The 13,778-nt window shown below is 39.8% G+C and overlaps 2 protein-coding genes across 4 annotated transcripts in view; both read right to left on the bottom strand.

The window, feature by feature from the left end:
* The window catches only part of LOC107680658 (rab11 family-interacting protein 5-like), a 16,831-nt gene extending 14,894 nt beyond the window's left edge, over nucleotides 1-1,937 (bottom strand). For all 3 annotated transcript variants that reach the window (XM_016476655.1, XM_016476657.1, XM_016476656.1), the window contains exon 1: nucleotides 938-1,937. In XM_016476655.1, coding sequence (XP_016332141.1) covers nucleotides 938-1,299 — 362 coding nt within the window. In that variant the 5' untranslated portion in view covers nucleotides 1,300-1,937. The remainder of the gene's footprint in view (nucleotides 1-937) is intronic.
* Nucleotides 1,938-3,552: 1,615 nt separating this feature from the next.
* On the bottom strand, nucleotides 3,553-11,459 carry LOC107680675 (BEN domain-containing protein 4-like). The gene is made up of 5 exons (XM_016476681.1): nucleotides 10,756-11,459; nucleotides 7,254-7,814; nucleotides 6,358-6,449; nucleotides 5,757-5,997; nucleotides 3,553-5,605 (listed from the first exon to the last, which is right to left on the bottom strand). The coding sequence occupies exons 1-5, from the start codon at nucleotides 11,192-11,194 to the stop codon at nucleotides 5,364-5,366; spliced, it is 1,575 nt and encodes a 524-aa protein (XP_016332167.1). The 5' UTR covers nucleotides 11,195-11,459; the 3' UTR covers nucleotides 3,553-5,363.
* Nucleotides 11,460-13,778: the final 2,319 nt, after the last annotated feature.

The raw sequence follows: 13,778 nt of genomic DNA, 5'->3' as shown, positions 1-13,778 counted from the left end.
GTTTCAAAATCATAACACGGCGCGGGTGTTTTATATGAATGTATCTCTGAAGGGAATGGACTGTCTTCAGAAAAGTTTCGATGGCATTTTCATTTGATCTGATAAAGTAGCGTTCATGAGCAGAGCTGCTTTGATTACAGCCATTACTGGAGAAACCGCTAGTTTTATCACTCTAAAAGCGCCTCCTGCTGGCAGAGAATGAGTTTTCATTTTAAATAAGCCCGTCTCCAGCAACACTTCCAGTTTTTGTTGTTGTTCCATTTTTTTTTGTTTTCTGCAGCGACTCGGAGCACTCTTCATACCCTTTTTTCTGGCTGAAGCACATTTGTTTCAATCTATACTGTATTTTCAGCATCATTACTCCAGTCTTCAGTGTCACATGATCTTCAGAAATCATTCTAATATGCTGATTTGCTGATTATCAATATTTAAAACAGTTGAGTACATTTTTTTTGTCAGGATTCTTTGATGAATAGAAAGATCCAAAGATCAGCATTTATCTGAAATAAAAAGCTTTTGTAACATTATACACTATTCCATTCAGTATAATTTTTATTATTTTTTTGGGAAAGAAATTACAGAAATTAATACTTTTATTTAGCAAGGATGCTTAAAATTGTTCAAAAGTGACGATAAAGGCATTTATACTGTTACAAAAGATTTCTATTTCAGATAAATAGTGTTCATATCGATATCGGAATTATATCGTATCGACCGAAATTAAGAAATATATCGTGATATCAATTTTGGCCATATCGTCCAGCCCTAGGTTGTCCTCTATCTACTAGTCTGATGGACACTTTTTTTTAATTGTACACATGAATATGGTAATCATTCAGTACCATGGTATCTGATGCCATCATTGTACCATGGTACTGCCACAGTACGAAAGTCTCAAGGCCTATTAACTGATCCTATTATTAGCTGTAATACTCACTCATTTCTGGGACACATTCCATCCTGAAAAACTTTGTGGAGGGGAATAACAGCTTGACCGAGAAACACGTCGAGCCCGATGAGCACGCGGTGCATCACTGTGAGCACCAGGTTGCTGCTCATCCCACCCGCCTCCAGCAGCCCAGGCAGCAGCTCAAAGGAGCACTCCTCGCTCCACTGCGGCTCCTCAGCCTTCTCCACCAGGCCGGTGGTGTACTTCTCCTTGCCGACCTGGATGATGGTGTAAACGTAGCGGCTGCCTTGCTTGCCCTTCGTCCGCAGACCCCTCGCGCGAAGGACGGTCACGTTGACGTGCGTCGGGACCCATCTCTGCTCGTCGTCGTCCAGGCTGATCAGAGGCATCCCGCTGCGGTTGGAGACGCAGTTGTTTGGGATAATCCAGCAGAATGACACTTGCGCACTGGATAACTATGCACTGCCCGCGCCCTTGCGCCTGTCCGCCGCCCGAAGTTGCAGTGAGACAAAGCGCTGCATTATCGTCCAGCTCAATTCAAAAGGACAACCACAATCGCAACGTTTACAACAACAATCCCTGGCGAGTCAAACTTCACATCAATTTACCGTAGTGGGCGTTCTGGACCCTCGGCGTCACCACCACAACAGATTTTTGACAACTCACTGCACTGCTGCTGCGCGGCCCGCCCTCCAACATTTTGTGGGGGCTCCGCAATAAAGTATCCAGCTGAATTAAAGAGAAAGGCAACTCAAATCCTTGCTGCGATAGTTCACCTCAGAACATAGCAAACAATCCAGCAGAGATCACTAGTTTGAACTCTCGACAGGGAACCAGGGAGCACGCTGTGATGAGTGTGGGAAAACTATCCACGCTGAAGAAGTTCATTGCGGTAAGTAGCGTTTGTTTCGTGAACGAGTTTTGAATGAATCTTTTAAGTGAACGAATCGGTTGGTTTGAACAAATCTCATAAGTGAACTGATATCGTTCTCGTTCTTTTTTTATGCACTGAAGCCTTCAAATATCATTCGAGTAGTATCTAGTGATGGGAAGTTCGGATCATTTTACCGACTCTGACCTTTGAGTCTCTTCCAGCAAAATGAACATCTTTTTTCGAGTCATTTCGTTCATTTTAGCAAAATATAATTAAAATGTTACGTGTTACTTCCCTAATATGTCTACTACTTACGCAAACGCTGATCACACTACAAACAATACAAAACTGCTATAAGAAACAGAAAAGATTAATTAATTGTTTACCTGGGTCTTCAGTCTACGATTAGCTCACCTCACCTCTTATCTGACAAGTCTTCGGGTTTGGGTTTATGGGGCTGTCACGTGATGAACGAACGACTCAAACCCGAAGACTCGAGAGATGAACTAATCAATTCTCTTTCCGGCTCAGACTGCATTGGTTAAAGCTTATGGGGCTGTCACGTGATGAACGAATGACTCGGAAAAACCCGAAGACTCGAACCAGGTGAACTACTTGACTAATTCCAGTACAGAACCTATAGGATGTTGCGCATGCGCGACTGAACGAATCACTCCCCGAGACGACTCGTTCTTCCCGAGTCACATTAAAGATTCGTTCAAAATGAACGAATCGTTCAAGAACGACCCAACACTAGTAGGATCTGCGAAGACGCACATTGTGGGCGTTTTGATGAGTATGCTCGGGTGTCTCTTTAAAACCAAAATGTTTCGCAAATCAGTGGGCGTTTAAAACGTTTTTCAACAGCTTTACCCAGTTTTCTAAAAAAAAAAAAAAACATGTAGGCTCATCCAAACCCCACCTCTAAACCTACCTAACCCACAGTGGGTTACAGCAAACCGGGTAAAGCCGTTGAAACGTTCTTGGTCATGAGAACGCCCACTGATTGGGGATCGCCCACTAGGAGAGAGACGTTTTGAGTCTGATGAGATTGATCAAGATACAGACGTTCTCAACTCTGGCCCTCGAGATCCATTTTCCTGCAGTTTCGAGCCAACCTTGATCAAACTCACCTGCCTGTAACGTTCTCGCAATTCTGAAGAACTTGATTAGCTTGTTCAGGTGTGTTTGATTAGGGTTGGAGCTAAACTCTGCAGGACATTGGACCTCGAGGGCCAGAGTTGAGAATGAAAGACAGGAGTCTGAACGAACTGAACTGGAATACTAGCGATAAAGGCTCATTTAACCAAGCGGTTGTGTGAATGATTTAATGACTCGCTCCCGCTGTTACCTGCAAAAAGAGTCAGTGAGTGAATCAGAATCGTAATTATTCTGTCAGTAAACCTATTCAAAAGATTCGAATCAATGAATCAAAATCCCCATCACTTCTGCAGTACAGTGAAGATAATTCTGGGGGGTGGAGTTCGATGCTATCTCTGCTTAACTGTCCCACGATGAAGATGATTTTTTCCGGCTGAACTAAATCTCTGTTTGAGCCACATATATTGCGCAATGCCTGCGCCGCATTACATAACATACTAAGTTAAAGATATAACTTTACTTAATTTACAATGGATGGTGATTAAACTGCTGAAAAACAAGAGTTTAAACTAAAATGGTTTGCTGGCCTTGGTCTTTCAGCTTGGTCCAGCTGGTCTGCTGAAAGATTTTAAAAGCAATTCTCACTTTGAGCTCAATTTTGCACTCTTGTTTATTATAAATAGGCTAATATGCTGCATCCGAATGATTTCATAAAGTGTACTCACATTCACTCCGCAGACATCTGCAATTATTCACAATGGAGTGAATTTGACAGCCTTTGAATTGGTTTCACAAAGAAACGTTGCAGTGGCTTTATTGTTGTCTACTGCCATCTATTGTTCAACGTCTGGAATTAATAGAGCAGCTACTATTGAAACACAACACAGATGGCATTGTCTGGATCACTTATTTTGTCTTTTCTCATTTTTGTCCACATTACATAAATGCATCTTCTGTTTGAAAAGAAAATATAATTAATAAGTAAGAGGAAAAACAGTCTCATCACTTTTGGCGGGGTTCACAGTGTTGACACGTTCTTTGAATAGACTAGAGGACTAACAATTTCCAATTACCATGGATTTGTACAATCACAACAGGCTACACATCACAACAACAGTGGCTTTTGTATGTCTGGTAGTCAAAGGCAACAGCAACTTGGTAACTTATTTTGAAGTCTTTATACCACTCTGACAAACTTCATCAGCTGTTTAATGTTTGGGAATTGCTGACGTTTAAACCTGAACATGAATTTAAGCGATACAGAAGCCATTAAAAACAGAATAATGAGGCCACAGATCTTCAGATATGAAACAGCCTTAACAATCACAAGTTTTTATGCTGTGTGAGCAGGTTTAAATGTTAGGGATTCCCCACCATCAGACGTCTGATGAAGCGCCGTGGAGAATGAATTCAAAATTAGTAGTTAAATGACATTTGACTGAATTCTACCAGACATTACACAATGACCTGCATGTATAAACATTTCACAGACAGAGACTTTGTCTAAGGCATTAAAGAAAGATGGTCCGTTTTCAAACACATTTTTCTTTTGTTTGAAAACCCAAACAGCCAGAGGCCACTAATGTAACAGGAACACCAAGAGATAAACAACAGTCTGAAATTGGCAGTATTTGTAGTTCTTAGTGGTAGATGGTGTCTCTTTTTAAGGCATTTCATTTAGTCTCTTATGCAGTCACACAGAATATTATAATGTGGTAGAATAAATGAAGTGGGGTTGATCCTTTAAACATGATCTTTGTAGTGCTTGACGAACTAGAATCAAGAAGCGGCAACACAAATTACGAAAAACATCGCTTCCTTATTGGATCAGAGGAAAGATTAGGAAGCCACCCAACACACTATATTACAGACTTGCTGTATCTCCACAGTCACAGACACGGACAAATTGTAGAGTTCAGTAATTTCATCCTGCAGCCACTTTGAAAATGATTTTGCAACATCAGTTTTTTTTTATAAACATCACAGATTATTCAACATCATATGATAAAATAGAGGGCAGCACTTTAAATTTAACCATATCAGAAAGAATAACAGAAAATCATATTAGCACCTCATTTGCAGGCTGTCTGTATGAACATCTGACCAATCTGACACAAGAAAGGAAGCTCTCCTTATTATTTACGATGGAGTAAAATGGATACATTCATGTTGCTATAGTAGATCACATTCTTAATCACATTCGATGGAACAAATTAGGAAATGGAGCGCATAATAAACCTGATATTGTGTAGAATTCAACCAACTCTGCTGCCTAGTGACTACTAACCATTTAAACAATATAGCATGGAAGAATCCCACATTATTTAGTGGGTAGGTGTGAACGCCCTGGAATGTTTTGACAGGAAGGAACAAGGATTATTTTCATACACAAACCACGTTAAGATCATGTAAGTGCTGCAACTTCTGAATGAGCCGATCCGGAGGGCTTGATCCATGATTTGGACGTATTTTTCTTCTTTAGTCCCCCAAACCATTCTGTGAGCCCTTCAGATAGAGCTCATCCTGAGAGAGCTGCCCGTCGTAGCTCTCCATGTATAAACTACCACTGCTGCTGCTACCGCTGCCCCCGTTCCCCAGGAAAGTGCCTACAGCCCGGCCCTGCCGCGCGTGCCCTACTGCATCGCTGAAGACTTTGTTTATCTGCTCCTCAGAGGGCATCCACCAGTCAGGATTAGAAGCACAGTGCATCCGGATAAACTCTGTGAGAGGGAACGCCGCGGGACAGAGATGGATGAGGGAGATAGAACGTGTGAGATGCTAAATTAAGTTTGCATTATTATCGCACTGATAATCTGATTCAAATTAGATGGTAAAATTAAAAAAAAGTGTAAGAACGTTTTAGCTCACTACCTCTGAGACAAGTGACCTTGACGGGGTTGAGAGGTCTTCTCTCCGGCACCGGCTCCCCTGTGTGTACCGAACGTTTCCTCTTCCCCAGACCGCATGAGTATTTCAGCTCATCTGTGGTGAACACGAACCGGATAAGGTAACGCAGGAGCCGCCGGCCATCTTTTTTTGAGGAGTTGACTGCCTCGTCCCACTGCTTATTGGTGATGAAGAGAGGATAGTTCCCCAGAAGCTGTTTACTGCCCTATTTCGAAAAGACAGAGATTATAGATTGTAGAGGGGAAGAAATCTTTAATGCTGTCTTTAATCTTTAATGCGCTTTAATGCATCAACATTCAAACAGACGCTGCACTAAATACTGAACCAGAAAACAGGCAAATTCAATATAAAGAACTGAAACTTTACTGGGATGCTAAAAGACTCTGTGGCTTTTAGTTTATGTAACAGTTCTTTAAAGTGATATTTTCATAACCTCAGATTAGACTTTCATTTGACTGACAGTTTCAGTTCTTTTCCCACTGGTAATCGTTTCTTGTGTAAACCTGTGTCTCTGTGGTTTTCATAACTATTTGAACAGCACTGAAAGGTCTTTTGTCAGGCTCACCTCAGTAAGCTGCTCTTCAGGCTGGGGCTGCACAAATTGGTTGTAGTGCTGAAGAACAGTCTTAAAAAAGTCCAGAACATTCTGGCAAGGAGCTGTTAAGGCAAAACCAGCAAAACTTGTTGGCTGATGAACTTTTAGTTTTATTTAAACCAAACAAGCTGAAATGTTGTAAAATACAATGTACTGTTAAGAGTGCACAGAGTTGTGTTTTTTTCCCTTCAAATTGTAATCTTTACTGTTTACTATTGTTTCCCCATTCGGTGGCAAATACAGCCAAATGTCTCGAACTCTTTTTGGAAACTTTCAGTTGTGGAATAAATAAATCATAGCTCACAAAAAGGCTTTTCCACAAAGGTATCCAAAACTGAAACGGTTTAATAATTTCCACCGCAAACGTCAGACAGTTTTCCCTTGTTCTATATGGCTAAACAATAATAATATTCAAAATAAAAATGAACAAATAAAAAAATATATATATATTACTATTGCAACAATATTATTATACTGAATAATTAGAATGTAGTATTTAATAATAATAATTTTATTTTATAGAACAACAGTAAAATTACAATACTAATATTTGTCTGAATTTCTCTGCTTTTAAACATTATACTACAGACCTTTATTTTGGTGGCAAACAGCTGGAAGACTTTGGAACTTCTCTTTTGTTGACAACAGATTTTTAAACGATTCTCTTTACAAATTTGTGTAATGAGAATCTACTGTCTCCAGAAAGTTTGATAAACATTTAGTGAACAGCCTAAACCCCTTTTAAGTACACTGTGCACCTTTAAAAGCTTAGGATAGTAATAATGATTTTGTGGATATAATGATTACAGTGGATTATGTGTCTAATATCAAGAGAGAAATAAAAGCAAATCATCAAAGTTTAATACCTGGTATATTGTCCAGTTTGTGTCTCAGTTCCTCGTTTTCCTGCTGTAGACTAAGAACTTCCTGTTCCAGCTCCATACAGCGTGGACAGCAGCCTTCCTCCTCATCTTCCTCAGGCAGTGTGGACGAGGGGTGTCCGTACGACTCAGAAGGTGCTGGAGAAGCCCAGCCGCCTAAGTTCTGCCTCGGGGACCCTGATGCTGCCGGCTCAGCGTCTACCGGGTGACACCGTTCACTGTCTGATGACTGGGGTCCGGAGAGCAGGTAGTTCTGAAGCGACTCTGTGAAAATCCGGAGGAAAGCAGAAGTCTGCTGCTGGTTCCAGTGGTTGCCCCGTTGGGTCTCCTCACCTGTGTTCTCCAGGGATGAGTCCTCTGACCGGGTCTTAGAACTGAGCCTCTCTCCTGGAGACAAGCAGCTGTCCTCCTGTTTTATGAGAGCGGAGATGGAAGAGGATGGAGGGACGAGGGAAGGCTGGGGCTCAAGGAGCCGCCCGTTGCTGTTGAGGAGGCTGAGCACTCGACTGCACTGCTGGGCAAAAGCATCCAATATAAGACGGTTTTCTGAGGGGAGAGCAAAATCACACATAAGTACACAAGTATTGCAGCATCAGATTTCTTCTCCAAAAAACCAGTTCAATGAAATGAAACTCATTTTACTCACTATCATGTATTTTAAAACCTGCATGACATCTGTTGTCAAAAAAAGTCAAAAAAGGGTTATTTACAGTAGAACTTTTCTATACTACCACATGTATCAAGCAATTTTCAAGGCAAAATCTTCATTTTTAATATTTACAATGCTTTTTCAGTACTATATTGTACTTGGATATTGTGCTAAATGTCTCCTTTGGTACTCTAGAGAAGAAAGAAAATAACTAATATAATATCCCTTTAACATTTCTTCTTTAATTTCTATGTGTATTTTTTTTTTGGGCTATTTTTTACTATTTACTATACTATTTTAAAAATCGATTAATTTACTAATCAACATTTAATTTATTACAGTCAAACCAAAATTTATTCAGACACCTTCAACATTTCTCACATTATCACAGTTTATTCGTTATAGTTTAGAAAATGGTAATAAAATATGACGAACTCAGAGTTAAACAGAGTCAGAACAAATTCATCTTGATAATGTCAGATAACTTTGATAGAAAGGTATGTAATGAATTAGGTTGAATAGCTGTCAGCTGCTAAATTTAAGTACATAATTAGATAATACCAATTTAGGTCAACCAATTACCAAGCAATGCTTAATTTTGTTCAGTCTGTGGTGTAAAAAGGTCGCATTAGCAATTAACGAAAAAAAAAAACACTTAAGCAAAACATGGTCTGGTCAAAGTGTCTGAAGAAATTTTGGTCCCGAATTTTTTATCAGTTTTACAGGTTGTCCACTGTATGAAGAATTTTTGGGTATAATATGTCACAGTTTATTTTATTTTGCTATCCTTGCTTACATAAATGAACTATAGTGTCCTGCACTCACTAGTAAAAAAAAAAAAATATATATTATATCTGGTGTCTGAATAATTTTTGGTTTGACTGTATTTTAGTTTAGCCTAATTTCACAATACCCATTGCTTTTGATCTTTATGAGCTCCATTTTTGCGTTTTCGTTACATCCTTCATGTCCTGTTTGCACTTTCCATCATTTCTATCTTTAAATCTGCAACTTGGTCCTGCATGCCTACAGATTTAGGAGATAAGGACGCTGTGAATCTGTCTGCACACACATAACTCATTTACATGGTGTCACTGTTCTAATAAACACTATTCATATCTTCCAAATCCTCTATAAATATGATGAGAAGAAGCAGAGAGATTAATAAAAGGAAAATGCTAACCAACCAACCGCATACAATTACTCTGTCTCCCCACAGCCTTCTGGCCGCGCCCAGATGCAGAATCTTATAAGAGGATGATTATGAATTTGCCACCCTCACACAAAGACACAGGGCAGACAATTATCAGCTCAGGCAGTCGCTGTGGCAGCCGCATGAGTGACGGGCACGAGCCTCCGCCGTCGCCTGGATGTGTCTATCAGGATTAAGCAGATGTGGCCATTTATTAACATGCGCAGCATCTCTGTTTACCCCCAGCAAGATGGATTTGATATCATTCTCCTCTATCTAACCCTCTCCCTCTCCTCCTTTGCTGCTGTCGTTCCCTCTCTTCCCCTCTCTCCTTCTTTCCCTCCCTCTGTTATGCCACGCAGAGTGAGCCTCATGAAATTTCATTAAACACAACATGTGCCGCAGAGCCAAATTTATGAGCCACATTTGTTTTAATCACAATCCCTTTGGAGGAGCTTTTAAATGCAATTTGGATTATTGCACTGATCTCAGAGCTGTGTCCTTGGGTGTCTACGGCTCCTTCCCCCAGGGCTAGAAAGATGAAACAATTAGCATTGTCTGATTGGCCAAAAAATCCCCCATGTATTCTTTTGCAGTGGATATTCCATAACGATAAACCAAAAGGGCTCGGCATGAAATTAGAATGCACTGTTTACAAGCAGGCGCTGTGAACTCTGATCTTCATTGGAAACATCTACTGTGTCTCCAACAAGTGCAATTAATATTTAGTGAACAGCCTGAAGCCCTTTTAATGATGCCCAGGTGAATTTCGAAATGGACTCTGCATGTTAAACACTACATCAAAAAAACAAAAAGGTGGCAAGATATCCAATCCAATAACTTATGTGGAGAAAAATAGATCAGCTGAATGTTTGCACAGACACTGAGGCATCCTGTTGTATGATAATGACACAACTGCTCAATTTGTGAAGGCCTGAGGCTCTGCTGAATGAAAACGAACTCCTGCAACAAGCACATGAAAAACAATTACTGAAGTTGACAAGTTTAGGTAAATCAGAGAGAGAGAGCTGGTGAGAAAAACATGATGCTTTCCACAAATTCATGCTGGGAGCATCTTAATGCAGAGTGTAAAGAAATCTGACAGTACTTGATGAGACTTTCATTTTTATGACAGATACCCTCTTATGATCATGGACCAGTGTTTACATTTCATTGTAAAACTCAACACTACCTTGATACTGATACTCGTTATATATTTCTCTTTTAAGCAATATGAGGGATTTGAGAGCATTTTAGAAATTACCGAAGCAGGTATGTCGACCACTGTGTTAGTAGCCTAATATAAAGATGTAAAAGAAGATATTGGTAAATATACCAACAGACTTACAATGTCATCCTAATATAACAGATACAAAACATTTTATTGCAGGGGTGTTTTTAATTTACCAAGCCACTGTTGTTTATTTTTTCTCGGTGTCATTATTTTAAGGTAAAAACTGATGTGAAATTAAACATATCGACAACACTTGAATGAGTCGCATCATTTGGGCGTGGGTCCCAAATTATGGTTGTATTCGAGTCTAAAAATAATTGCAATGTTCGTAAGAAAACACCCCAAAGTTAGACACTTCAAGTCCTCAGCTTCGTGATGGATAAAAGTTTCTGAGGCAAACTCGTTCACTTACCTGAGCTTATTCCATAGGTGCAGTCTGGAGACTGGTGGCGACCCGCCGGGTATCTGCCGGGTGTCTCCTGATGGGCGACCCTCCTCTGGCTGCCAAACGATGCCGCTGCGGCGCTCCCCGCTGATGCCGCGCTGGGTGTCGCGACTCTGCTGCTGGGCCTGATTTCGCAGGGGAAACGGTGCTGCTGACTGCTGCTGATGGAGAGGGACGCTTGCGGAAGCAATATGCGCTGTGAATACTGCTGCTGCTGTTGACTGAGAGATTGAGGATGGTCTCCGAGCTGCGGGATGTCCACCATTGTGGGTCTGTCGTATCTCGCCTTGCCCGCCGCGCGTTTGCTCGGGAAGGTATTGAGAGAGCTGTACGGACTCCGCTGCTGCTGCCTGCAGATTTTGGGCGCAGAGAGACCTTCGTCTGCCGGTAGCATCTCCTCCTCCATCTCCCTCGCACTTGAGTGTCGTTCTGTCCCGGTCTGGTTAAATCAGTTATACCAGTGCCTCGCCGCCTTGCTCTGTGTCTCAAACACTTCCAACTCTGTCTGAGATACTCAGAGGGTGGGTGACTTTACTGACAAGTCATTGCTCCAATCCCCTGGCGGTAACAGCCCTCGCTGACTTTTATTCTACCAACAGGGGAATACCGGCGACGTCCGCACGCGCCTCCGCCGCTCGGTGTGTATATGTGGCTCGTGCTCTCATCAGTGGGAGTGTCAGATGAGAGAGGTGCGCGATGCCTCCATGTTTTCTCGCATAGCCATGTTGTCAGTGATGGGGGTTATTTGTTTGTTTGTTGTTTTTAGTCTGAACTGAAAAAAGAACTTTAGGAGTTGTCAGAGCCGACTGGAAATACAAATCTAGCCTACATGCAAATATAGGCTAGATACTTAAAGGGATATTTCACCCAAAATTAAAATTCTAAAAATCATTTACTCACCACCATGTCGTCCCAAACCTGTATAACTCTTTTCTGCGGAACACAAAATAGCATATTTCAAAGAATATAGGTAAGCAAAAAAACTGTATAGACAAAAACAAGAGACATGTCTCAGAATAGGCTATAGCCTATTGTGTTTCACAGAAGAAAAGTCAAACAGTTTTGGAACGACATGTAAATGGTGACAGCATTTAATTTTTCGGTGGACTAACCATTTAATATTACATTCAATTTAGAAAAAAAAGACAACAACCACAAATATTAAATCAGGTTGTGTAAATAAATAAAGTTCCTGTGTCTACTGTATCACTCCTGCAGCACTGGATGGAAGCAAAGCAGGAAAACTCAAAAGTATGTTTTCTTACGTGAATAGAAGAAAGGTTGTGAGATATATATTTATACAACAGTTAATTCTGAGTCTTTCCAGTCGTGCGATATTGTACCAGTATCAGTATGTGAACAGTTTCACCGTTTAGCCTAGCGGCTACTCAGCTGGGAGCATTTTCTTACAGCAAGTGTCAATGGTAATGTAGTTTTAAGGTGAGAACGTAGTTGTTTAAACTTCAAATATGTGGTTTATTTATAAAGACAGCGTGCATTTCATATAATTTGCTTCAAGGTTTTCAGAGATGTGAGCTCTAGGGCGTCAGCGGGCGTTCAGTGCTCATAAACCTGCCGAGAACAACCTTACCTCGGCCAGGTTTCATTTGTCTTTTTTTTTTGTTAACAATAAAGACATACAGTCATGGCCAAAAGTTTTGGCAGTGACATACATTTTGTGTTTGTGCAAAGTTTCCTGCTTCAGTATTTGTAGATTATTTTTCCACGTTTCTACCCAGCAAGCAATTTTCAGTCTAAAAGACGTCTAATAGCAGTCTAAACACAGCCCAGACATCTAGGCTAAAACAAGGCTAAATTTGGGCTGTCAGTGAACATTTAATAGACGTCTAACCATAGCCCAAGAATAGACTAGACATCAAATAGACAGCTAATGAATGCCTACATACATACATCTAATAGACAACAAAATGGCAGTCCATCCAAACAAATTAAATATACAGCTTTTATTAAGAAAAATAAAAATGTTAACAACTTGGACAACTTAAGACAATACAGAATGATAAAAATACAAAAAGAATTAATGACAAATAAAATATTATAAATACAATACATTTAAATATAAATATTATGATAAAAAAAATCTGGAATGTTTAACAGCTTAAGATAATAAAAATATAAAAATTAAAAAATTAAATATTTTAAATAACTTAAGATATTTAAAAGAAAAAAAAATTTGAATACAAATCAAGAGCATGTTATCACACTTAACATTAAAACATTATGGATAAATGACAACATAAAAAAAAAGTTGAACCCTTTTGCTGGTTTACTTATTTTAACAAATAAAACAACCAACAGTGAACTTAAAGGAAATGATTATTTCTTGGTTTTATTTCTTGTTTAAAATGCTTCCCAACTGCATTCCTCAAGTCCGACTCTGTTGCTGCCGGGAAGCTGGTTATCACAGCATCTGCCAAATAAGAGAGAAAAAGCACAAGAAAAGCTTTTTGACAATTTTTTACTTTAATTACACTAATTGTGACAGACAGTCATTCTCTTTTGCTTGTATGCCTACTAAAAACAAAAATGATATATATATATATATAGTGTATCACTATTCAGTGTGTTAAAAAAGAGAGAAGCTCTCTGGCAAATGTTGTGTGTTTATACCCATACCTCTAATGACCGAGAACAGTCCACTCTTTTCAAATGCCTCTTTCTGCAGCGGACCACCCTCCTTCATGTTTAATTTTTAGACATGAGGGAATTTTTTTAAAACCCTAAAATATAATACAGATTGAGGTGGTTAACAATTGCGGACAAAGTTTGACATTTCAAAATGACCAGTAAAGGAATTATTTTTTACATTTCTGATTTGTGTTGTAACTTATTGAGTATTGACACTACAATGTTTGATTAATGTGGCACTGTCTTTGAGGTTTCTTCCTTCAGTTCTGCACAACTTTGACACCTGAATAACACATGCCAATGTCAGGCAGGTAGTATTATATGCGTCCGTGTACAAGTGT

Source organism: Sinocyclocheilus anshuiensis, unplaced genomic scaffold (assembly GCF_001515605.1).
Source record: "Sinocyclocheilus anshuiensis isolate Anshui unplaced genomic scaffold, SAMN03320099.WGS_v1.1 scaffold328, whole genome shotgun sequence".
Taxonomy (NCBI): domain Eukaryota; kingdom Metazoa; phylum Chordata; class Actinopteri; order Cypriniformes; family Cyprinidae; genus Sinocyclocheilus; species Sinocyclocheilus anshuiensis.
Note: the sequence above shows the minus strand (reverse complement) of the source record. Positions and strands in the feature narration are given on the sequence as shown.